The 23,932-nt window shown below is 46.7% G+C and overlaps 1 protein-coding gene across 1 annotated transcript; it reads right to left on the minus strand.

Moving 5' to 3' along the window:
- Positions 1 to 1,067: 1,067 nt before the first annotated feature.
- Positions 1,068 to 10,376, minus strand: Htr5a (5-hydroxytryptamine receptor 5A). The gene is made up of 2 exons (XM_052172395.1): positions 9,636 to 10,376; positions 1,068 to 1,456 (listed from the first exon to the last, which is right to left on the minus strand). The coding sequence occupies exons 1-2, from the start codon at positions 10,374 to 10,376 to the stop codon at positions 1,124 to 1,126; spliced, it is 1,074 nt and encodes a 357-aa protein (XP_052028355.1). The 3' UTR covers positions 1,068 to 1,123.
- Positions 10,377 to 23,932: the final 13,556 nt, after the last annotated feature.

Raw genomic sequence — 23,932 nt, forward strand, 5'->3', positions numbered from 1 at the left:
ACTTCATGAGTCTGATAGTCAGGTCCTTATAGTCACCAACTATGAAACTGTATTAAAAAAATAAATAGCTCATGGCTGTTGTTAGCCTCAAATTTTACTACTTAGGGAAAAAAACACTAAGGCTAGAAACATTTAAAGAAATTACACCAAGAAAAACCCATAGTGAATAAATAATTTTGACAAATTCTGTAAAATTGGCTTTTCTATTATTCATGAGCAGTTGTTTCAAAATGGAAGGAAATATTTTGCTTTACCAGTTGATGGACTGAGTTGATTTTAACTGGAAACTGTCCTTTTCTACACAGAGAGACAGACAGAGAGTCATAGACAGAGATAGAGACAGAGAGTCATAGACAGAGATAGAGACAGACAGAGGGGGACTTGTGTTTACAGTGAACAAATGGTAAAGACAGGAATCGCTGTCATCACAAATGGGATGGTGCTTTGATATGTTTGGGAACAGAATTTTGTGATCAAATATTAGGAAGGACCCCTTACTGGGGCATATACTCCAGGACCACAGAGCAGAATTCTGAAATGAGGGCTGTTCTGGGAAGTTTGTCCTTAAGGTCTGCTGCTTTTCAAACAGCCTCCCCAGTGCATTTATTGTTGCTATATATGTTGTTAGATAGCTCAGGCTTGTTTTAAACTTACTATGTAGCCCAGGCTGGCTCCAAATTTGAGCTCCTCCTGCCTTAGTCTCCTTGTTGCTAGGGTTACAGTTGTGTACGATCCCCACTGGCTTTTGTTTGGCCTTGGTCTTTCGGCCTTTCTCTGCCTGCCTCAGATGTCTCACTTCCTCACTCCTGTCTGTTTTGATCACACTTCTCATGTCCCTGCTGGAGTGGAGTTGCAGGAAAAATGGGCACTTTGTGGGTCAGGTCCGTGGCTGCTGGTACAGAGTGAGGAAAAGTGCCCAGATTGGGGACCCCGGAGTCTTCAGGTGAAGCCACCTTCCAACACATGCGCCCAGAACTGAGGTGCACTGAGCTCTGATGTGACCCTGGTGCCCTTGGCAGATGGATCTTGTCCTCAGGACAGCTGGGCAGACTGCAAAGGTTCATGGGACAGGACATTCCACTGAGCTAAGAGCTATGGGAAGAAGGCACTCCCATGTGGCCTCTCATTGTTGCTTGGAGAAGAAGACCTTGAAAGCACTGCTGTAGCTCCTATTGAATGCTGTGTAAATGAGCGGGTTGAAGAAGGAGTTGGAATAGCCCAACCACAGGAAGATGCTCTTCCAGATGGCAGGGATGTCCCAGGAGCACAGCGGACTGATGAGCTCTGTGACAAAGAAAGGGAACCAGCAGAGCACAAACACCCCGATGAGGATGCCCACCATGAGGGCTGCCCTTCGCTCCTTCTGCCCCGTCCATGGATCCCCTTCTGTCTCGAAGGTGACAGTGGCATGGCGGACTGTGAACACCATCTGGGGATGTTGCGTAGCATCCTTCACCTGCAAGGCATAAACAGACACGTTGTAAGGAGATGCCACTTCACACTTGCTAGGTGGTGGCCAGTCAGAACCCAGGTATGGATGGGCCTGGGCCCCACAAACAATTCCAAAGGAAGTGTTGAGGCTTAGTTGGAGAATCCTGCACACTGGAGGGCATAGCAGTGAATGACAAGGCTGGGCTCTGCACCTTAGGAAGGAGAGGAAGCTACAGCACACAGAGTTCAATGCAAGTGAGTCCCTGTGGCTATCTGCTCTGTTAAAGGCACAGCAAAAATATATAGAATGTGGGGGTGTCATAGTTAGCTGTCAACTTGATGTAAGGCAGAGGAAAGCCTTAACTGAGGAATTGCCCAGATCAGCTTGGCCTGTGGGCAGTGCATTTGTGCGTGGGTGTGTGGGTGTCTGTGTGCCCAGCCCACTATCTATGGGCAATCATCACTAGGCAAGTCATCCTGAATTGTATAAGAGAACTACTTGTATTTAAGCCATTGGTTCTTAACCTGTGGGTTGCGATCCCATTTGCAAACCTCTGTCTCCAAAAATATTTACATTATGATTTATAACAGTAGCAAAATTACAGTTATGAAGTAGCAAAGAAGATAATTTTGTGATTGGGGGTCACCATAACATGAAGAACTGTATTAAAGCGTCACCTCATTAGGGAGACTGAACACCCCTGGTTTAAGCCATCTTACAAGCCAGCCAGAAGAAAGCACCCTCCATGGTTCCTGCTTCTTTGGCTGTGAAGTGAGTTCCTTGGTTAGAGGTGATGCTGTGTGGAATAGCAAGTAGGCCTGCCTTGACTTCCCTCAGTGGGGGACTGTGGTCAGGCATTCCAGGCTAAAATAAACCATCTCCTCTTCTGTGTTTCTTTTCTTTCTTTTTGTTTTTGTTTTTGGTTTTTGGATTTGGTTTTTCTGAGACAGGGTTTCTCTGTGTAGCCCTGGCTGTCCTGGAACTTACTCTGTAGACCAGGCTGGCCTCGAACTCAGAAATCCACCTGCCTCTGCCTCCCAGAGTGCTGGGATTACAGGCGTGTGCCACCACCACCAGCCTCTTCTATGTTTCTTTGGCCAGAGTGTTTTATCACAGAGAAATAAACAAAACCAGAACATGAAGCATACACATTTGACAGCAAAGGCATAGGAGACAGGCTCGCTCCATGATGTGGAGGGGTACCTGGTGTGATGGGTTGGGGTACCTGGGGGATGGCCAGTCAGAGGATCTATAGACACCCAGGAGGTGAACTTCTGAGCCTGTCTGTGAGGGAGTTTTTAGGTGGAGAAGACACACCCCAAGTATTTGTGGCACCATCCTGTAGGCTGGGCTCCCGGGAAAGTAAGCAGAGTGCCAGCACTGTCTGTGCTCCCCAAGTGCACATGCAGTGTGGGCCACAGGCCCTGCCAGGTGCCTCCTGCCCTGAAAGACTGCTCCCCCCACCGTGGACCCAAGCGGATCCGTTCTCCCTTAAGTTGCATCCATCAGACAATTTATCACAGCAATAAGGAAAGCAATTAATATATATCCTAACGAGCTCATTGTAAACAGAATAGCGGAGATTGAAAATTCACACACCATAACTCTCACACCAGGTACCCCAACCCAGCCAGCTACTTGACACCCTGTGGGGGTTAGTGATTTCCTTTTGCCATCTGGGAGCTGACTGGCTGCGGCTTGCTGCTGCCACCCAGCATCAGAGTGGACCTACTGCATATCAGTAGCCTAAAGAGGAAAATCAAAACTCAAAGGTGAAGCAGAGCATCTATCAAATAGTCTCTTCACTCGTTCATTCATCAAATGCTAGGGAGTCGGCGGTAAACTTAGGGCCAGATAGCTAGAACGTTCATGTGAGTCTGCTCTAAAACATTGAACTATTCTAGAACTTTTCTCCTGATATGAGATTCCCAAAGGGCAGGTGAAGGTGGCCCAGTGGGCCGCCAAGCCAGATGACTTGAGTTCAACTGGCTTTTTTTTTTTTTTTTTTTTTTTTTTTTTTGAGCCAAACAGGACATTGCCGGTGACAGTAGAGATCCCGGCAACATGAGGGGCACTATCAACATTGTGACATGAGGACATGGGGGTGTGGCGATAGTAGGGGTGCTGTGATACTAGGGGTACTGAAGATGTGAGGACACTGGGACATGGTTTTGTATCAGCAGTTCTTCAGAGTTTAGTACTAGAACTCCACATTTCCCAGAAAGGATTTCCCCCGTTGTCCTCTGTTTGCTATGATAAAAAGCCATGACCAAAAACAACTTGGGGAGGAAAGGGTTTATTGCAGCTTACACTTCCAGGTCAGTCTTCATCAATGAGAGAATTGGGGCAGGAACCTGAGCAGGAGCTGAAGCAGAAACCGCAGAGAACGCTGCTTGCTGACCCACAGCCTTTCTCCGCGACCCCCACACAGCACATGCGCAGCCGCTCTTCACACAGCACATGCGCAGCCGCTCTCACACGGCTCATGCTCAGCTGCCTAGGCATATGCTGCCTGAAGTGGACTGGGCTCTCCCGCCTTTTTCATCAGTCAAGACAGTCTCTCACAGATGTGGTCACACACCAATCTGACTTGAGCAGTTTCTCAAGTGAGGTTGTCTCTTGCCAGGAAACACTCCAGGTTGGGTCAATGAAACTTGGGTCCTTCCCCGAGGCCATCCATGTTCTGGAGCTGTGTTCAATACCAAACCTCCAGGCCCCTGTAAGAGGTCAGTGATTGAAATCACTGTCCCTGAGCTGTTAGGAGATCCTGGCTGCTTGAAAAGTTCCCCCTTTCTCTGTTTTCAGGTTTGTGTGCTCACTCTGGCTTCCAGATCTTGGCTCTCTGCTAATCGATGGCTACAATGAAGAACTTAACGGAGTCTATGGAGTAACCTTATAGCGATTACTGTCAGAGTTTAGGACGCTCCTTAGCAGGTCTTAGAGAAGCTAACACGGTGTGAGCAGGCAGACCAAGCTAGGTCTTCTCCATCGCCTCTGACAAACATTCAGACAGGTACTTCAAAATTTCAGACTCACTGAAACTTTCCAGCTTTATTCACCTTTTCTCTTTCAATAACTGTTGTTTGGGGACAGGCACCACTTGCTAAAACTCTTGTTTGGTTTTTTTTCCAAAATGTTGATATACTAAATAATTGTTTACAGTTTTACTACAAATCTACCATGTTCTTACTACTGCCAATTAATGGTACCCTGCTCTGTGGTGCTGAAGTTTCGGGGCAGAGACTCTCAGCTCCAGAGTGTTCAGCTGATTTGTAAGACGGGTCACCTGGACCTGCCAGAACACCCAAGAGACAGATCCGCAGAGTAGAAGGCTCAGCTTGGCGTGATAAAAATGTTCTGATTCAGGGGCAGAATGATTGTTCTGTAGCTATGGTAACAAGGAAGCTTGCTAGCTGTGTAAACCTCTTCCACCCATCAAGGACAATGCCGTCTCCCCTAGCTTGTGAAGGAGCCAGACATCACCAACCACTGTCTCTTACTCCTTACTTGGTAGCCAGCCAGTCAAATCAGAGTCACCCTACAAACCCGACTCTGAGAACCAATCAATCAGCCTGACGACCACACTCTACAGAACGACCGCCACCGAACCTGACACTCTTGAGTTCAGAGACAGTCATGATGTCCCCTGTCTGAGGGACAGTTTAGGGCAGCGGCTTTCACGCCATGCTCCTTTCCTCTCACCTCCGGGTCGCAGCTCTGCCCCTCCCCCGGTCGGCAGGACTAAGGCCATTTCAGGACAGTGAGATGTTAATCTCACTGGAGGCACTCCCTGGGCCCCACCTCCAGGCACCACCAGCTTGCGCTCTTGTTCAGATCCCCTGGGGCCTTGGATTCTGGCTGCTCCCCGGGCTCTTACTGCTGGATGGTGTTTTGCTATTCCGAAATTTGCAAACAAGGATGTCCATGAGCCAGGTCGTCACATTGAACTGTTTGCTTCAAGTAACTAAAGCTTTACCTTGTAGTCTGCACTTAGGTCTTGGATTAGATCTTTGCTGCTTGTTTATTGTTGTTGTTGTTTTGGGGTTTTTTTTGTTCTTTTCAAGACAGGGTTTCTCTGTATAGCCCTGGCTGTCCTGGAACTCACTCTGTAGACCAGGCTGGCCTCGAACTCAGAAATCCGCCTGCCTCTGCCTCCCGAGTGCTGGGATTAAAGGCATGTGTCACCACCGCCTGGCCTGTTTTTTGTTTTAAAATTTTATTTTATGTGTGTGTGTGTGTGTATGCACACAGCTACCCTCAGAGTGGAGGATATTGGGTCATGTGGAGCTGGACATGAGTTCTGGAATTGAACCCAGGTCCTATGCAGGACCAGCAAGCACTCTTAACCACTGAGCAATCTCTGTCTAGCTGTAGTCAGCGTGTTTAATTTATATCTAGAGGCTTTACAATATTGCTGCCCCGCCCCCCAGGTCTTTCTCCAGCATGTTCTTGAAGCTTTATCAAACATTCTAAATGAACTGTCCTTTCAAGATGTTTTTGTTCAGGAAAAATACAAGCATTCTGTAAACTCACCAGGTATAAAGTCAGATCTATAAACTGTAAATTCAAAGCCTATGTCAGAGCTAAGGGAATAAGGGAGAATTTTTCTAAGCTTCAGAGAAAGGACAGAAATATGTTGTAAAATTTAGAATTTCATTAGAATAGAAAACAAACCATAGTATCTGGATCTGTCACAGACTGAAGTGAAACCTCTTCAGATTTGGAAATATTTAAAAGTAGGATGGAGAAGATTTATTTAATCCAACTGTGGAAATGTAACCATAAAGATAGAATATGGCTTACATAAGGTGACTTCAGAAGCTTTCCTTGCACAGGATGGCTGGGAAAAAAAAGGTGCAAAATTGCAAATAAAGACAGAAGATAAATTTAACAGAAAATTCACAGAGCATTTGCATGGAATGGAAGCCCACAGCTGATGGAGCAGACATCAGAGCTGAGGCTCAGACCTCTCACCTCTGTCTCTGTCTGTCTCTGTCTGTCTCTGTCTGTGTCTCTCTGTGTCTCTGTCTCTGTCTGTGTCTCTATCTGTGTCTCAGTCTGTGTCTCTCTGTCTCTCTCTGTCTCTTTGTCTCTCTCTCTCTCTCTCTCTCTCTCTCTCTCTCTCTCTCTCTCTCTCTCTCCATCTTTTTGTATGGCTCTGGATATCTTGGAACTCACTATGCTGGCCTCAAGCTCACAGAGATCTTCCTGCCTCCGCCTCCAGGGACCTGGAATTAAAGGTGTGCACCACCATGCCTGGCTTAGTTTTTTCTTTAAATAAATGGATTCAAAAATAAGAAGTAATTGGACCTGTGAACCTACCAACTTAGAAAATATCCAACATGAGGCTAGACGTTTCCAAATAGTCTTAAAAGTAAAGACCAGAGATCTATCCGAGATGTGGGTCTCTGGGTAAATAAGCCTCTGTACCCAGAAGTATGGGAAACTATATTCACCAATATTTTCTTTATTTATCTTTCATCCTTTATATATGTCTTGTATCAATTATATGTTATCTACCATCTATCACTGTTATCTGTCATCCATCTATATCTATCATAATCTATTAGTGGAAGGCTCCTTAAAAGAACCAGTATCTATTACTTAAAGTCACTATTCAAAAGCTGCTCAGTGAAGTTATTCCAAAGGGAATGTAGTCACCTACCAAGTCCCCATCTGTTTAACTTGAGAGGACATTTGCCGGTACTGTGGCTGCCCTGCTTGTTTGCACCGAGTTAAAGCTGCCTCCAGCCATCATACTATGAAGACCAACTCATTTGATATACAGTTTAAAATTTATCTGGGGTGGGCTGGAGAGATGGCTCAGAGGAGAGATGGCTCAGGTTGCTGTGGTGGCGCACGCCTTTAACCCCAGCCCTTGGAGGCAGAGGCAGGTGGGTCTCCGAGTTTGAGGCCAGGCTGGTCCAAAAAGGGAGTTCCAGGACAGCCAGGGCTACATAGCGAAACCATGTCTCAAAACAAAAACAAAAAAAAAACAAAGGAGTACACACTGCTTAACCAAAAGTCCAGATTTGATGCCAGTGTTCATGTGGCAGACCATAACTGTAACTCCAGTTCCAGGTGATCCAACACCCTCTTCTGGCCTTTGCAAGTACCAAGCACACACGTAGTATACATACATACATACATATATACACACATTCACACACACATGCATACAGGAAAAACACCTAAATAATAAAATAAAATAATTTTAAAAATAAAGTAAAAATTATCTGAGAATATCGAGATGGCTCAGTGGTAAAAGCATTTGCTTTGATTAACATTGATGACCTAAGTTTGATCCCTGGAACCCACCGGCTGGAAACAGAGAACCAATTCCTGCCAGTTGTCCTCTGATTGATTTACACACACACACACACACACGCGCGCGCTAAAAAACAACAGAGCAGGCAGGCTGTGAATCTCGCTAGTTGTCAATAGCTGGGAAATAGAGAAGAAGGAGAGAGGACACCATGCTGTTTGCAATCGTTGTGAGCAAGCAGCTTTGGACAAGAGGAGAAGGGAGTTGAAGGAGAAAGTGAAAGAGCCCGGAGTACCAGGGAAAGCATGCACGGCCTTGTCAGAAAGAAAGAGAAATAGATAAAAGCAAGAAAACAGGGAAGGTCACACTGGGCCAATTCAGAAGAGGCTGCAGCAGCAAAGAAGGCTCAGAGGAGGGGTCCACTGTCTCAGCAGGGGCGGCTTGTCCCTTCCATCTCCATTTGGGGTATGAAATCCGAGGTCTCTCCTCAGGCTAGAGATAGACCTGGGAACCAACTTCATCTTCCTTATATGGTCAGTGAAATTCAAGGCAAAGCAAAGCTTGTGCTCCCATTTCTGGTACCAGGGAGAGCAGAGGTGGACTCCAAGCTCCAGTAGCCCAAGGCTGCTTAGAGCTCAGTTCCCTGCTTCTTGGTGGATACAGCAGAGTTCCCAAAAGTCAGTTCTGTGAATCCTGGTCCTCGAAATTCTTTGGGGCCATCCTGTGCTATTAGAAATCATCAGCCAGTCCAAACATCATGCTTGGTGGAGGACCATGTTGTAGAAGGGGGAACAGGTAGCCTCTGACACCTGTGTTCTAAAAACAAAAGTGTTGCCCTTTTCCCTCCCCTGCCTTCACCTAAGCTTGAATGAGTAGAAACCCAGCACGCTGACACTGTCTTCAGGCTTGTTTGCACATCAAGCCAGCACAACATACTCCACACATTCATTTAGAATCGTCTGCTGCCCCGGAGTCGAGCAACAGGAATCAGACACTATGGCTTTCTCTGATCTGACCTCGGTATACAAGTGAGACTCTCAGCAGCGGTGGGGAGCTGGCTCCTGGTCATGGAGCCTGAGAGCACTGAATCACAGCTCAAGCTTCGGGAGATAAGGAGAGGCAGGCAGAGGCAGCGTGGGTGGGACTGGGTGGGAGAAAGCAGGACTTCCGTTTAGAGGTTGTCTGTTTCAATGCCAGCTACAGGGAGCTGAGAGGCTGTCTGTCCTGGAACTTCAGTTTCCCCCTGCATATTACTCAAAAGAAGGCGGACAGGCCACGAGGTCCTTAGTGGTGCCCACAGCCCTGTGGGGCTGCAGTAAATAGACCCAGCAAGCACTGGTACAGCCCACAAGGAAAGAGGACAGCACATGCACTCACCACGACACTGTAAACAATTGTCTTTAATCTTACAAGGGTGGTGTTAGGCAGGACACTGGAGAATGAAGGACAGTAACCTAGAAATTGTAGTTTGCAAAGCAGCCTAGAACACAACACAACTGGCATACCTGCTATGTGGCACTCATCCTGTCAATTATTTGATTCGTCCCTCCTCCGGACACCCTCACTACCAATGCATAAAACTGCATGTTTTTCCCCCTGGGTTACTGAGGCAGTGTCCCCAAGACACCAGTTTCTCTAGGTGCCGTCCTTCCACGGGGTTTTAGTACCAAAGTGGGCCAGGTAGGACATGGATGGCAAACCCCCCATTTTTCAAGAAAGAAAACAATCCACCAGACATTCAGTATGGGAGGGGCTCTGTAATTCAGAGCTTAGAGCAAAGGGAGTCTCTGACTCTTGCTCCCCCCTTCCTCCCTTGCCTACCTCTCCCCAAACTGCAGAGTTTCACCTTCCACAGACATCAGGAGAGGTGTGCTGCAAAGAAAGCCTTTGAGATACAAGTGAAGTGTTTTTTTTTTAAACAATCCTTGTAGCACCCACCTCCACAGCTTCGGGTATGGGGGAGACGCTGTTGGTCTTCCTGGAGCCCATGCGGAACTTGGCGGCCTTGTAAATCTTCCAGTATACAAAGAGAACCACACCCAGCGGCAGGTAGAAGGCGCCCACGGTGGAGAACACAGTGTAGGAAGGCTCGCGACTGACCTGGCATTCCTCACTGAGCTCAGAGTAAGTCTCTCCCCAGCCAAAGAGCAACGGAGCCAGAGAGATGACAGCGGAGAGTGCCCAGGTGAGCAGGATCATCACGTTGGAGACACGCTTGCGGGCACGGAGTGTGTACTCCAGGTGGCGCGTGATTGACCAGTAGCGGTCCAGCGCTATTGCTGTCACATTCCAGATGCTGGCAGTACAGCAGAGCACGTCACATGCGATCCACAGCTGGCAGAGACGCCGGCCCAGTTGCCAACGGCGCCCGGACAGTTCATGCACCAGGCTTAGTGGCATGACCAGCACAGCCACCAGCACATCCGAGATGGCCATGGAAGCTACCAGGTTGTGTGGTACTCGGTGGAAGGTGCGTACCCTGAGGATGGTGGCCAGCACCAGTAGATTCCAAGTGAACGTGGCGGCAGCTAGAAAGCCCAGCAAGGTTAGGACTAGCACTCGGAAAGCTGAGAGAAAAGGCCGATTAGGGTGCAGGACTTCCGTGTCCAAGCTGCGGTTAGGTTCCGAAGAGGAGGGAGTAGAGAGAGAAAAGGAGGTCAAGTTTGCAGGCAGATCCATTGCTGACCCAGGACACCTGCGTTTAGACTCAGTGTTGCCACCGAGACCACTGAAGTCAATCTAGATGTTTGCGACCGATGGCCAGTAGAGAGGATTCTGCCAAGAGCCAAGAACCTGGCCTCAGTCCCCACCCAGTGAGAGTCTGGGGGGAAATTGTGGCAGACAGGAGGGTGCTGGGCTACAAGCTGCACAGCCCAGGTATCCTTAGAGATTTGGAAAGCGGTCTCAAGGATGCTGAATCTAGAAGCCAGGGCCCGCCTTTGCTATCACATGCCTGCTGTTCCTCGCCTTGGCGGAGACTGCTGTCTGGTCGCCTGCAGCAGAGCATCCTTGGGGTCGGCCCCCGCCCAGTGCAGGGTGGATGGATGCCTAGAACCCAGCTAGTGCGTCAGAACAGTCGCTGGTCCAGGGTTGCTCCTTGCCCACCTCCTCCCTCTCCCGGCAGTGGCTCCGAGGGGTAGGGGTGGGGGTGGGGGACTGGAAGCCACGGAGATACCTGTTTTCTGGAGACGGCCTTCTGCCTTGCCTTGATCTCTCTCCACCGTGCCAGAGGCTGCTGCTCCCAGAGTGCTCGCTGGCGCGCCCACCCAGACCTGCCTTAGCAAAGTGGGGCTCCCGCGCTACGTAAGGCATCAGCTGATGAAGCCGCCTCTCTCCACCCCGGCTCTCCGCATGGGGCTTCGGTATTCAGCACTCCCTCCTTACGCGCAGCTCAGTGCTCGGCGCTGTCCAGGGTGCTGCCGCCTATACCACCGCGCAGCTCGGTGGCTATTCACAGTTTAGTCTCTTTACCATTGGGTCAGTGGCCGGGAATTATTTAGCTAGTAAACATTCCTAAGCCCTTCCTCCGGTACTCATGCTCCCTCTGAAGGTGATTTTGAGACCTAGAGCTACATCTTGATTTCCAGGATGTGCTTTGCTTGAAGTACAAGAGCTAACTAACTAACCAACCAACTAACCAACTAACTATCTAACAGCCTCCCGTTGTTCCTTTCCAGGTTTCTGTATGTGGTTGCCTCCTAACTCAGCGAGGTGAGCTTGGTGGCCTCACTTAAATAGTTGTTTGCTTTAAAGGAGAAAGATCGATGGCTTTTGGAGCTTGGATGCTTGTCTTGATACTTAGAAAGAGGCTTGCAGGAGACTCTCTAGTGACTCTAGAGAAGTTTCTCTGGGAAGCAGCTGGAGGGGTGGCTCGACCACCCAATTGATCACCAGCTGCCCTGGCTGAGATGCCACTTGGTTCCCAGGACTCACTCACAAAGTGGCCCACAACTGGCTGTAACTCCATTTCCAGGGGATATGACACCCCATTCTGGCTTCCACAGGCACCACGTACACACGTGACGCACACACATACAAGCAGGTAAATATTCGCACACAACAAAACAAAAAGTCCCATAAGAAGAGAAGAGAAAACCCCCATGGCACTTGAAAAGCAGGTGTACTGAGCCAGGCAGAATGGTTCAGTCTTTAATCCCAGCACTTGAGTTTGAGGCAGGTGAAGCTCTGTGAGTTCAAAGCCAGCCAGGGCTAGAGAGTGAGACTCCAACTCAAAAAATAAATGAAATAAAATTCAAAAATTTTGCCCACATATGCTTGTAAAAATATCAAAAGGTCTGACATAGGAGTTTTCTTTGTTTCTTTTTAGTGTAAGGGTTGAGGTCCGGGGCTTCTCGCATACTAGGCAAAGAGCACTGCCACTGAGCTACAGCCCCAGCTCTCAAGGAGAGAAGCAGCTCAGGAAGCTGTTTCTCTGCATGTGCACTATGGCTTATGACATCCACATACACACAGTACACACAGGTGCTTGTATGTGTGCATAATAATAATAGTAATACATAAATAAGAAGACAGAGTAGTATACATTTGTCACCCCAGCACTGTGGGCTGGAGGTGGGTGGGTCTCTGAAGTGTACTGGACATCCTGGCCTCCCTGGAGAATTCTAGGCCAATGATAGACCCTGTCCCATAAAATAAGGTGAACACTACCTACAAAATGATCACAGAAATTTTGTTCTCTGTGTGTGTGTGTATCACACACACACTCACACACAGACACAGACACACATACACAGACATACACATACACACACACACAAACACACACACACACAATTATCCATTGATGCTTAGTAGCCCTAGCACCTTTCACTGGATTTTCTTGGGTCAAATTGTTCTGCAACAATACTAAGGTAATACTTGCTTTTTACACTGTTACTAACCATGTTGGCGGTGCAAATGCAGGACATTTGCATGACCTTTCTGATAATGAAGGGCTTCACATGCTTATGTTAAGGAATGCTATGTACATACTTATGTGTGTGTTGGCTAGAACTGGAAGTACTTTTTAAAAAATAACAATGTTTTCCTTGAAAGAAATATGGACAGATAAACTACCATTCTTCACACTTGCATAGACAACAGATATTTTCTTTCAAACGAGTGAGGTAAGCCTTTAAAGAAAGTAACTGCCAATATTTTGGAACATTCAAACCCATCTTTAGAAATCTGGCAGCTTACAAGTACTTAGAACCTTTGAGCTGAGGCTGATGCTAATGTTAATAAATGCAATTCCTTTTAATAAAGATCTATTTGATTATTTTAAATACTGTATCTGTGGGGCTGGAGAGATGGCCCAGAGATTAAGAGCACTGGCTGTTCTTCCAGAGGACTCAGGTTCAATCTCCAGCACCCACATGGCAGCTCACAACTATCTGTAGCTCCAGTTCCGGTGACTCCAGTTCCAGAGACTATGATACCCTCCCACAGACATACCTGCAGACAAAATACCAATGCACATGAAATAATTTTTTATAGATTATGTACATGTGGCAAGGGTCACATATGCATCAGATCCCCTGGGTCTAAGGTTACAGGTGGCTGCAAGACACCTGATGTAGATGCTGGGAACCAAACTCAGGTCCTTTGGAAGAGCAATACAAGCCATTTAACCACCATCCCAGTCCCATGATCTGCATTATAAATGTGTCACCATCTGGAAATTATGGACAGTTCAATAACCCAAATGATTATGTCATGGTATGACAAATTCCTGAATGGGATTCTGTCCAGTTCAAAAGGCAAAGTACACAATAACACAATAGAAGTGTGTGTGTGTGTGTGTGTGTGTAAGTGCTGCAGCACAGATGTCAAGGTCAGAGAACAATTTTTGGGAATCGTTTCTCTTCTTTCTCCTGCGGGTTCTGGGTTCAGACTCAGACCATCAGTCAGCAGCTGGGACATTTTCCTGCTGAGCCTTCTCCCTGGACCAATGATGGTTTTTTGTTTTTGTTTTTGTTTTTATCTAACAGTATGAAAAAGTATATAGTAAGACTTCAGAGTCCACTATGCACAACCGGTTCAGAGATTAACACTTGCTGAGTTTTGATATAGCACCACAGAAAATGTCCATAATTATCTGAAAAGACTATTAAAATCCTCCTCCAGTTTTCAGCTGTGCATGAGGGTGCATTGGCTTTCCCAACTGAAAAGAAAGTAACATCCCACAGTGGATGGGGGAAGGGACAGATGCAAGATTTCAGCTGTCTTGAGGAGATCCACGAAAACGATAAGCAATGCAATCTCAAGTTTTGGGAAATATTTTATCATTTATGTAAATATGTGATGGAGCTGCTGTTTTATTTTTAAAAATTAATAGGTAAGTATGTTCTGAATTTCCCCACTTAAGTGCTAGTGCACACCTGTAGACTCAGGGGGAGGGACAGGGGGATCAGGAGTTCAAGGTCTGTTGCCCGATAATCCACTGGGCTCTTTGGGCTCTCCAGAGTTAAGTTACAGTGTAGCAGCAGCTCCTACTTGACAATGCTTTGTAGGCAGTGGGATGCAAGTCTAACGCAAGTGGGTATTCCCGGCAGGGGGCAATGCTCCTTGGTGGCCAGAACACTCTGTAAGCTGCAGTACATTTAGGGCATATGAATGAGCTTCCAGATCCGTTGTCTGGCCTCGCCTAGAGGTATGAATGATCGAATCACTTTTGAGGCCAGCCTCTAGGCGTGCCTGTAAAGGGCTGTCTACATTGAGGGTAGATGCTGGGAATGGTGGTGCTAATTGTGTAGAAAGTTGCCTCGACTGTGGGTGGAACCATTTCCTGGGTAGGGACCCTGGACTGCATAAAGGGCCGGAACAGCGCAAGGTAAGCCCTGGAGTGCATTCACTGTCTCTCTTCTTCCAGGCTGAGGATGGGGCATGACGGCTTCAAGCTCCTGCTTCTCTGGCCTCCCTGCCTTGAACTGTGCCCTGGGCCTCCCTGTTCATTGGACTGTGGAGCAGAGTAAACTCTTTCTTCCTTAAGAAACCCTTGCTTTTTTCAGTGTTTTATCACAGCAACAGAAATGTAATAAAGACACAGAACTTTAGCTGGTAAGGATTCACAGACTTCCTCCTTGGGGAGTGAACTCCCCCTAGCAAACTGTATGCCGCACCAGTGGGTGGCCTGCCCAGCTTCAATAGTGCCCAAATCCCTTTGCCTGAATGTGGGAGAGCCTGAGGGGCCATTCTTGCTGGGAGGCACCTGCTGGATTAGCCGAGTCCCAGTTACAAACACATAGTGACCAACCTATCACCTGTTGTCTAGCTCTCCCTAAATCCTTGTGCATTCCCAGCAGAGCCCACTCACAATCCTTCACCCAGAAAAAATACACTCTAAGGCAGCAAGCGAAGCTCCTCTGTGGGGAAGGTGTTCAGGAGACAGCAGGTGTTGGCGAGGATGTGGAGAAAGAAGAACACTCCTCCACTGCTGGTGGGGCTGTAAGATGGTACAACCACTGTGGAAATCAGTCTGGAGGTTCCTCAGAAAACTGGACATGAGACTTCCAGAGGACCCTGCTATACCTCTCCTGGGCATATATACCCAAAGGATTCCCCGGCATGCAATAAAGACACATGCTCCATTAAGTTCATAGCAGCCTTATTTATAATAGCCAGAAGCTGGAAAGAACCCAGATGCCCCTCAAAGGAGGAATGGATACAGAAAATGTGGTATATTTACACAATGGAATACTACTCAGCAATTAGAAACAATGAATTCACAAAATTTTTAGGCAAATGGTTTGATCTGGAAAATATCATCCTAAGTGAGGTAACCCAATCACAAAAGAATACACATGGAATTCAATCTCTGATAAGTGGATATTAATTAGCCCAGAAGCCCTGAATACCCAAGGCACAAATTTCATAACAAATGACGCCCATGAAGAAGTATGGAGAGGGTCCTGATCTTGGAAAGGATTGATCTAGCATTGGAAGGGAATATAAGGACAGAAAAAAAGGAGGGAGGTGATTGGAGAAGGGATGGAGAGAAGAAGGTTTATGGGACATATGGGGAGGGGGAACCCGGGAAAGGGGAAATCATTTGGTATGTAAACAAATAATATAGAAAATAAAAAATATTTTAAAAAAAGAAAAAAGATTTATGATATTAAAAAGAAAAAAGAAAGGCGGGTCCTGGGCTGGGTGATAGCTTTATATGTGAGGCCTTGCATTCAATGTTCAGTATTGCAAGGACAAAAAGGGGTTGCTGAGATGGCTCAGTGGGTAAAGACCTTGCCACCAAGCCTAATGGGCCTGAGTTCAATCCCCTGGGCCCACATTACAGAGTTCTACAAGTTGTCCTCTGACCTACACACACACACACACACACACACACACACACACACCACAGTCCATGGCATGTACTGTGTTCCCCAAACAAAATAAAAGTAAATGTTACAATAAAAAATTAAGCTGAAGACTAAAATCTCACTAACATTTCCTAGACCGTGTGGTAAATGCACACACTGAGATGGGAAGACATGGAAAGCCCAGGTGGCAGCTAACTTTCTAAAGAACAGTCCCAGTATGAGGTTACTTTCTATTAGACAAACTCACTCCAATAGAATTCTGGGGGAAAACCTGTTCCACAGACATGCTGGAAGTGCAGGGCAATTCTCACTGGCTTTGGTCTCAGGATTTTCTCGAGTGTAAGGGAACAAACATGAATGTAGGACAGGGACCACACCCCCAATATGCAAAAGTCTTTCCCTCCCGTAACAGGTGCAGGAGCTGCTATTAGCCTTAGTCTCTTCTATTTCCTGACATCCCTACTTCATCTGCACAGAGCAGCACACGGGGAGAGGGGTCGAGATAGGCATGTCCTTTGTCACTGCTGATGTGTGTGTGTGAGGGAGTCTGTGTCTGAGTGAGTGTGTGAGCATGTGTGTTTGTGTGTAACTGTTTATAACTAAGCTGAACTCCTGTTCTCCCTGCCTCAACCATCCAAGTGTTGAATTAGAGCTATGTACCCATGCCTTGCTAGAAGGCTACTTTTAAATAGCATTTTTCTTGTGTGACAACAGAGGAAAGATATACTGAGTATGACCTTCTCTGGGCTCCAACCTGTTTCCAGATACTAAAATCATGTGGCTTTTGAAGGACAGCTTAAACTCGAGTGTCTAAGTGTGCTGTTGTCACCAGGCATGTTGTCACCATGCAAGGAAGCATGGTCTTCAATATAGCCAAGTCACATGGTCTCAAAGAGCCCTGAAGCCCGCAGCAGCAGAGCAGAGGCTGAAGCCGTCTCCTCCAGGCTGGCAGCTGCCTCAGAATTCTCTTGGCAACATCCCTTGAGAATCTGTTCCTCCTCAGCTCCTTTCTGCACCTCAGTTTGAGGCTGAAGAGGCAGCTAGATGTGGCATGTTCACACAGTGTGCGAAACCCTTGGGTCCCTGCACCACCCCTGATCCTAGACTTACCTAGCTAAAGCAAAGTGGGAAATACAGACCATGAGCTGGAGTGCTGCATGGTTTATCTTGTAGATGTCAGCAGGAGAGGAGGAAGGGCTCTGAGGTTTTGATTTTCATGAGATGAATGAAGGATTCCAGAAGACACAACTAGACAAAGATGGCCCATTGATTTGGGGCACTGTTGGGTCATAGGACTCACTTCCCTGGCAAGGTAGCCAAAAGATCTGAGTAGGGCCAACTCACTGGGAAAGTGTTGATAAGGTAGCTTGGGGGAAGCCTACACTGTCTTTGCAGATGGTAGAGGAAGGAATTCAGAAACAGAGTGAGGGGATGGTGTGTGGATCGGCTGTCCCAAAAGCTGACATAGTGAAAACTTGTTCTCTTAACTGTGCTAATGACACATGGCTGGGGAGCCTACGGGGGAGGACCAGGTTTAGATGAGCTCATGAAGGCGAGGTCTTCTTGATAGCAAAAGTGTCAGAGAAGCAGGGGCTGGACAGACGGTTCAGTGGGTAAAAGCCCTTGCTGCTCTCACAGAGGACCCAAGTTTGGTTCTCAGTACCTGTATCAGGTGGCGCAAAGCCTTCCGCTTCAGCTCCAGGGAAATCTGATGCCCTCATCTGACCCCCATTGGAGCCTCCACTCATGTACAAACCCTCACACTAACACACAACATACACATTAAAAATAAGGAAGGTAACAATTCCTGCAGGTTGTCATTTAACTTCCACATGTGCACTGTGTCTGTCCACCACTCCTCTATCAACACACACACACACACACACCATATATATGGGGCAAGAAAGTAAATTGAAAAACCAACATTCATCTTTCCTTGCTTCATGACTGCACACACAGTGTGATCAGCTGCCTCAGATTCCTGCCTCCTTGATCTCACTGTCAGGATGGACTCTACCCTTGAAGCATGAGCTAAAATAAACTTGCCTGAGTTAGGATTTCATTTCTGTAACGAGACATCATGACCATGGCAATTCTTATAAAGGCATCATTTAACTGGGGCTGGCTTACAGTTTCAGAGGTTTAATCCATTATCATCATGATAGAAAGCATGACAGCATCCAGGCCGACATGATGCTGGAGGAGCTGAGAGTTCGACTGTCTTCCAAAGGCATCCAGGAGGAGGCCCTGGGTGAAGCTTGAGCATAGGACCCTCAAAGGCCACCCCCACAGTGACACACCCTCTCTAACAAGGCCACACCTACTCCAACATAGCCACACCTCCTAATAGTGTCACTTCCCGTGGACCAAGCATATTCCAACTACTACATTCCACTCCCTGGCACACATAGGCATGTTCAAACATGAGTCTTTGGGGAACATACCTAGCCACAGAATAGTGAAAAATACATTTAGTCCAACTTCAGAAGTCTTCATAGTCTATAACAGTCTCAACAATGTTCAAAAGTCTAAAGTTCAAAGTCTTGTTTGAGATTCATGCAATCTCTTAACTATAATCCCCTATAAAATAAAAAAGCATATTACACACTTCCAACATATCATGGCACAGGATATACATTACCATTCTAAAACATCATAGTGAGGAAATACTAAACCAAATCAAGACCAAAACCATTTGAGCAAACTCCAAACTCTGCAGCTCCTGACATGTCTGATGTCCAACTCCTTTCATCTTTGATGACTGCAATTCACTTCTTTCTTGGGCTGATTCCACTCCCTGAAAGCAGTTTTCCTCCTCAGCAAGTATCCCACAGCTCTGGCATCCTTAACGTCTTAGGGTTTCTAAGGCAGCTTCAGGTTCACAGATTCTTGTTCCAATGTCTGGGATCCAGGCATGATCTTTTGGGCTCCTTTGAAGGGCTTGGATCACTACTTCAGCTCTGCTCTCTGTAGTACTCTAGGCTCTGGTTGACTCCACTCCACTATTGCTGTTGTTCTTGGTGGTCGTCCCATGAAACTGGTATCTCCAATACACTGCTGTAACTAGGCTTCACCAATAGCCTCTCATAGGCTCCCTTCATGGCGCCAAGCCTCAACATTTTTACATGACCCCTTCAGTCCTGGGCAGAAAACTGCAACCTTCATTAATGGCCTTTCCTGGCCTCTCACAGTGTCAAACCTCAGCTGTTCTCCATGACCATTTCATTGCTTTCAAAACCAGAACCACCTGGCTGATTCTTACACATTACCAAGTCCAGCTGCAGCTCAAGGTACAACCTTGGTTATCTTTGGAACACAGCTTCTCTGTGTTCTCAGAAAATGCTTCCAAGAAGATTTCACTTCATTGATGCTGGTCTTTTCTTAATCACTGCTAATTTCTTAGCTTCAGCTAAGCAGAATCAACAGTCCCAGTAACCCCTTCTACTCTTGACTCTAAAGCCAGAGCCGCATGTTTGAAGTTGCTGAGTTCTGCTGCTTGCAGGGGCTGGAACATGGCCCCCTTGTTCAATTATACTGCCATCAGCCTTCTGTTTTCCAACTCTGTCACTGCATAAGCTTGACTGTCTTGGAACTTGCTCTGAGGACTAACCTTGAACTCAGAGATCTGCATGTCCCCTGAATGCCAGGATTAAAGGCATATACCACCACACCTGCACCTAAGCCTTTTAAAAACCTTTTCACATTATCTTTATAAGATCTGGATTGTGGTTCATTCCAGATATAGTCAAGCCAACAACCAAGAATAGCCATCACAACCCATCCCTTGCAAATTTGACACATAATCATATCATTGCAGGAAGCATGGCATTGGTTCTGGAGGAGCCAAGAGTGACCCAAAGGCAGCCAGGAGGAGGATTTCCTCTGCACTGGGTGGAGCTTGAGCATAGGACCTCAAAACTTACCCCCACAGTGACACACCCCCTCCAACAAGGCCACACCTCCTAATAGTGTCACTTCCCATGGGCCAAGCATATTCAAACCACCACATATTTCTTTCTTAAACTGCTTTTGTCAGAGTATTTTACCACAGAGACAGGAAAATTATTAAGACACTGGCAAAGGGTCATAGCCTCTCTGGATGAAGGCTGAGAAAGATGGCACTTGTGTTTTATTTTGGTAGTGAGTTTTGAGACAATTCTCCTACGTTGTCCTAGCTATCTTGGTACTTGTTATTTAACTCACACTGGCCTCAAACTTTTGGAAATCCTCTGGCTTCATCTTTCAAAGTGTTCAAACATACACAAGCTGTATACACATGCCTGCCCTTGGGGAGGTGTGTAGGGTATGTGTGTGACCACATTTCAGAGGGTCTCTTACAAAGTGCTGAACAAGTACACTCCTCAGTCACAAGGCATGTCTGCGGAGGTCCAGGAGGGGGAGGGGCTGAACACCACCTTGGCAATTTGAGTTGATTACCAGCTCCACCACCACGTGTACCATGAGTCCTGTCAAAGGACACCTTTCTTAGGGAAGCTCTATGTTCTGGCACCTTGTAGTCAAAAGATCTTTAAGATCTCTTCCCTAATGATGTTACATGGATTTTTATCTGACAGGTAGTTCTTTCTACTCTTTCTGTCTGCAAAGCATGCTTTCAGTTCAAGGAGGGTCTGATTCTGTGTGGTATTGTCTTCTCTCTCCACCCCTTTCCCCAACAGAGAGCCCCCTTTACTATGCAGTTCTATACTCTCAGAATTTAGGAGGCAGAAGCAGGAGGATTGCCTACTATTCAAGTCTAGACTATGCTACATAGGAATTCCATGTCAGTCTGGACACTTGTCTCAAAAACAAAATGAAACAAAAATCTACAAGAATCCAAAGGAAGCCAGGTGTGGTTGGTGGCACATGCCATTAATCCCAGCACTTGGAGGAAGAGGCAGGGGTGAGGGGGGCTTAAAAGGAGAGAAGGAGGTTTAGAGAATGTGGCACGGAGGTGTGGGGAAAGTGGGTGCTTAGGCGTGCCCATGTCCAGGCACCTCTTCTCTCTGAGGGACCACACGCACCCAGACATGGTATAGAATAGAGTTTATTCAGGGCAGAGGATGGGAGTTAGAGAGGCAGAGAGATAGAGGGAGAGTAGAGAGCAGAGAAGTGGAGTGGAGGCCGGCCATGACCATGTGGAGAGAGGGGGGAGGGGAGGAGAGCCCAAGGGGCAGAGAGGTGAAAGTGTGATGAGAGAGAGTGATAAGAGAGAGAGAGGAGGGGCAAGTAACCCCTTTTATAGTGGGCCAGATCTATGGGGCGGGGCATACCTGGCTGTTGCCAGGTAAGTGTGGGGTGGAGCTTAGACAGAATACCAACAAGGGGAATCTCTGTAAGTTCATGGCCAGCTTGTATACAAAGTGAGTTATGGGTCATCCAGGGCTGTTACAAAGGAACCCTGTCTTGAAAAACAAACCAACAGCAACAACAACAAAAACAAAAGAGAAACTAAAGAAAATAAACCAAAAGTGATAATTAGTTTTAATTGTCAATTTGATGCCATCGTAAATCACCTTTGGAAGAGAATCACAAGAGATTGTCAAGATGGAGTTGGCCTGTTGGGCATAGTTCAGGGATGCTGTCCTGACTGCATTAGTTGATGTGAGAGGCCCCATCAAGGTGGGTTGCACCATTCCCTAGCCAGGTGGTCCTTGACGACATACAAGTGAAAAGGGCAAGCTAGGAAGTAGGTAGGCATTGCTTTACTGAGTTATTGACTGTGTTTGTCAGGGTTTTATTGCTGTGAAGAGACGTCAATGGGCCAAGCATATTCAAGCTACCAACACTGACCGTTCTTGAGTTTGAATGTGATGCCACCATCTATGTTAAGTTCCTGCTGCCTTGCTCTCCCTCCTATGATGAACTGCAGCCTGGAATTGATGGTTAAATAAACCCTGTCACCACTGAGTTATTTGTATCAGGACAATCTCATTGTAGAAACAGTGTGGAACCAGATACAAGTGTACTATGGTCTCTACGTCTACCAGGCTGGCCCACCTCCTAAGGGTCCACAGGCTCCCAAACAGTCCCACCAGCAGCCCAGGATCAGTGTCCAGAACACAAGCCAGTAGGGGACACTACACATTCAAACTGTAAAGATATTCAAAATAAGAAAGAAAGAAAGAAAGGAAATGGAAAAAGGAAAGACTTTAATCCCAACACTCAGGAGGCAGAGGCGGGTGGATCTCTGTGAGTTCCAGACCAGCCTGGTCTATGGAACTACGACAGCAAGGGTGACACAGAGAAACCCTGTCTCAAAAAAACAAAACAAGCACAAACACAAACAACAAACCAGAAACAACCATACCTGGAGTTTATCAGCTCCTCCCACCCAATTCCATCCCTTTTATACTTGGTTCACTGAAATCCCCACTTCCGCTCCTCAGGATGGGTCCAGGGTGCAGGCAAATTCACAGTGTAAGCCTCATTGGTGCGTGGCTTTATTCTTGTTAATCTGAGGGCTATTCGGCCCTCACCTTTCATCCCTGTGGTGGCTTTATTAAGGAGGATTAGCCATTTGGCCTTCTCACTCTGAGTCTCAACTTCAAAGAGCCAGCAGCAGATCACCCAGCTGTCCTTTGAAGTGCTGATTTCAGGTGAATCAGCTCTGCTCAGGTGATATTGCTGCAACCCTCTGGTGACCATACTTCCAAAACCAAAATGCTAGTCCTGAATGTTTTGTTTTTTAAAATAAATTTGTTCGTTTGTTTGTGTCAATGCTGAGAACTAAAGCCAGGAACCTACACGTACTAGGCAAACACTGGACCTCAGAGAGACATTTTTCAGCCCACTCTGTTTCTTTTCTCCACCCTCATTTTAATTAAGCATTTTATATGTATGCTGTCTCAAAAAAAACCTCACTCAGATTCTGAATTTTAAAATCACTTAATGCCCAAATCAGTTTCTATCTCCCATGTTTTGGAATTTATAGCATTTTCCACAAACATGTTTGTTTTCTTTGCTTCATTTTTTGTCGTTTATTTATTTGTTTGTTTGTTTCTGACAGGGTCGCACTACTTAGCCTGGAACTCACTATGTAGATCAGGTTGGCCTTAAACTGCCTGTGTCTGCCTCCAGAGTGCTGGGATTAAAAGTATGTGGTGTTATGCCCAGTGTGTGGTGTGTGGCAGGGAGGGGAGGGGTCATGCATGCACACGGAGGAGGTCAGAGAACAACTTCAAGGAGTCTGTTACCTCCTTTCACCTGGACAGGGACCTTCAGTAGAAGAGTGACACCTTCTACTCTTGTCTTGTGGCTAATGAGACCTTGCCTCTGGGTTTTTGGAAAAATAAGTTGTAATGGGCTCTTAAACCCGTGAGCTTAACGGAGTTAGTTTTAGACTGAATACATTTAACTGAAGCATTGGGAATGCAAGGCTCTAGGAGGAGCAAGAGAAAAAGAGGGGTCCAGTGGTCCCCTTAAGCAGTGAGCAAGGTATTTAGCCAAGAGGACGGATCAAAGAGATTCTGGAATCAGTTATTAGCCTGTCTCCTTTGCTCTTCCCTAGCCAATGGGTTTGTTTTATTCTGGGTAAGGTGTCTATCCCAAATGCGTATGAACAAGCTTCCCCCAAAGGGAATTTACTTTTGACTTATGCCTGTTAAGAAGGTAGGGACAATGTACTGTTTTCTGTAACTACTTCCAGCTGAAATTGTGGTGTCAGTTGTCAGGGCCCAGGAGGCCTCAATATGCTAGTCAAAAGTTGGGCAATGGGGCACTTTCAGATGCATCTGATTAGTTGCTCCAGCTGAAGGGTCAGGGAACAAGCAAATCAGCTGGGCTGGTTTTCATCAGCTTTCAGCAGATCCAGAGCTCAGAAGATTGGCTTAGCAGGTTGCCATGCGTGGATGCTCCTGGATGGTGTCTGTCAGCCAAATGACAATCTGTGGAGACAAATATAGACTAAGGATGGAAGTT

The sequence above is a fragment of the Apodemus sylvaticus genome, chromosome 2, assembly GCF_947179515.1.
Source record: "Apodemus sylvaticus chromosome 2, mApoSyl1.1, whole genome shotgun sequence".
Lineage (NCBI taxonomy): Eukaryota > Metazoa > Chordata > Mammalia > Rodentia > Muridae > Apodemus > Apodemus sylvaticus.

Bases quoted from the DNA above. Each gene is read 5' to 3' on its own strand.
- Htr5a (XM_052172395.1), bottom strand. From the start codon at position 10,376: ATGGATCTGCCTGCAAACTTGACCTCCTTTTCTCTCTCTACTCCCTCC. The intron at 1,457-9,635 runs GTGGGTGCTACA...TATGCCTTGCAG, and splicing joins CCATACCCGAAGCTGTGGAG to GTGAAGGATGCTACGCAACA.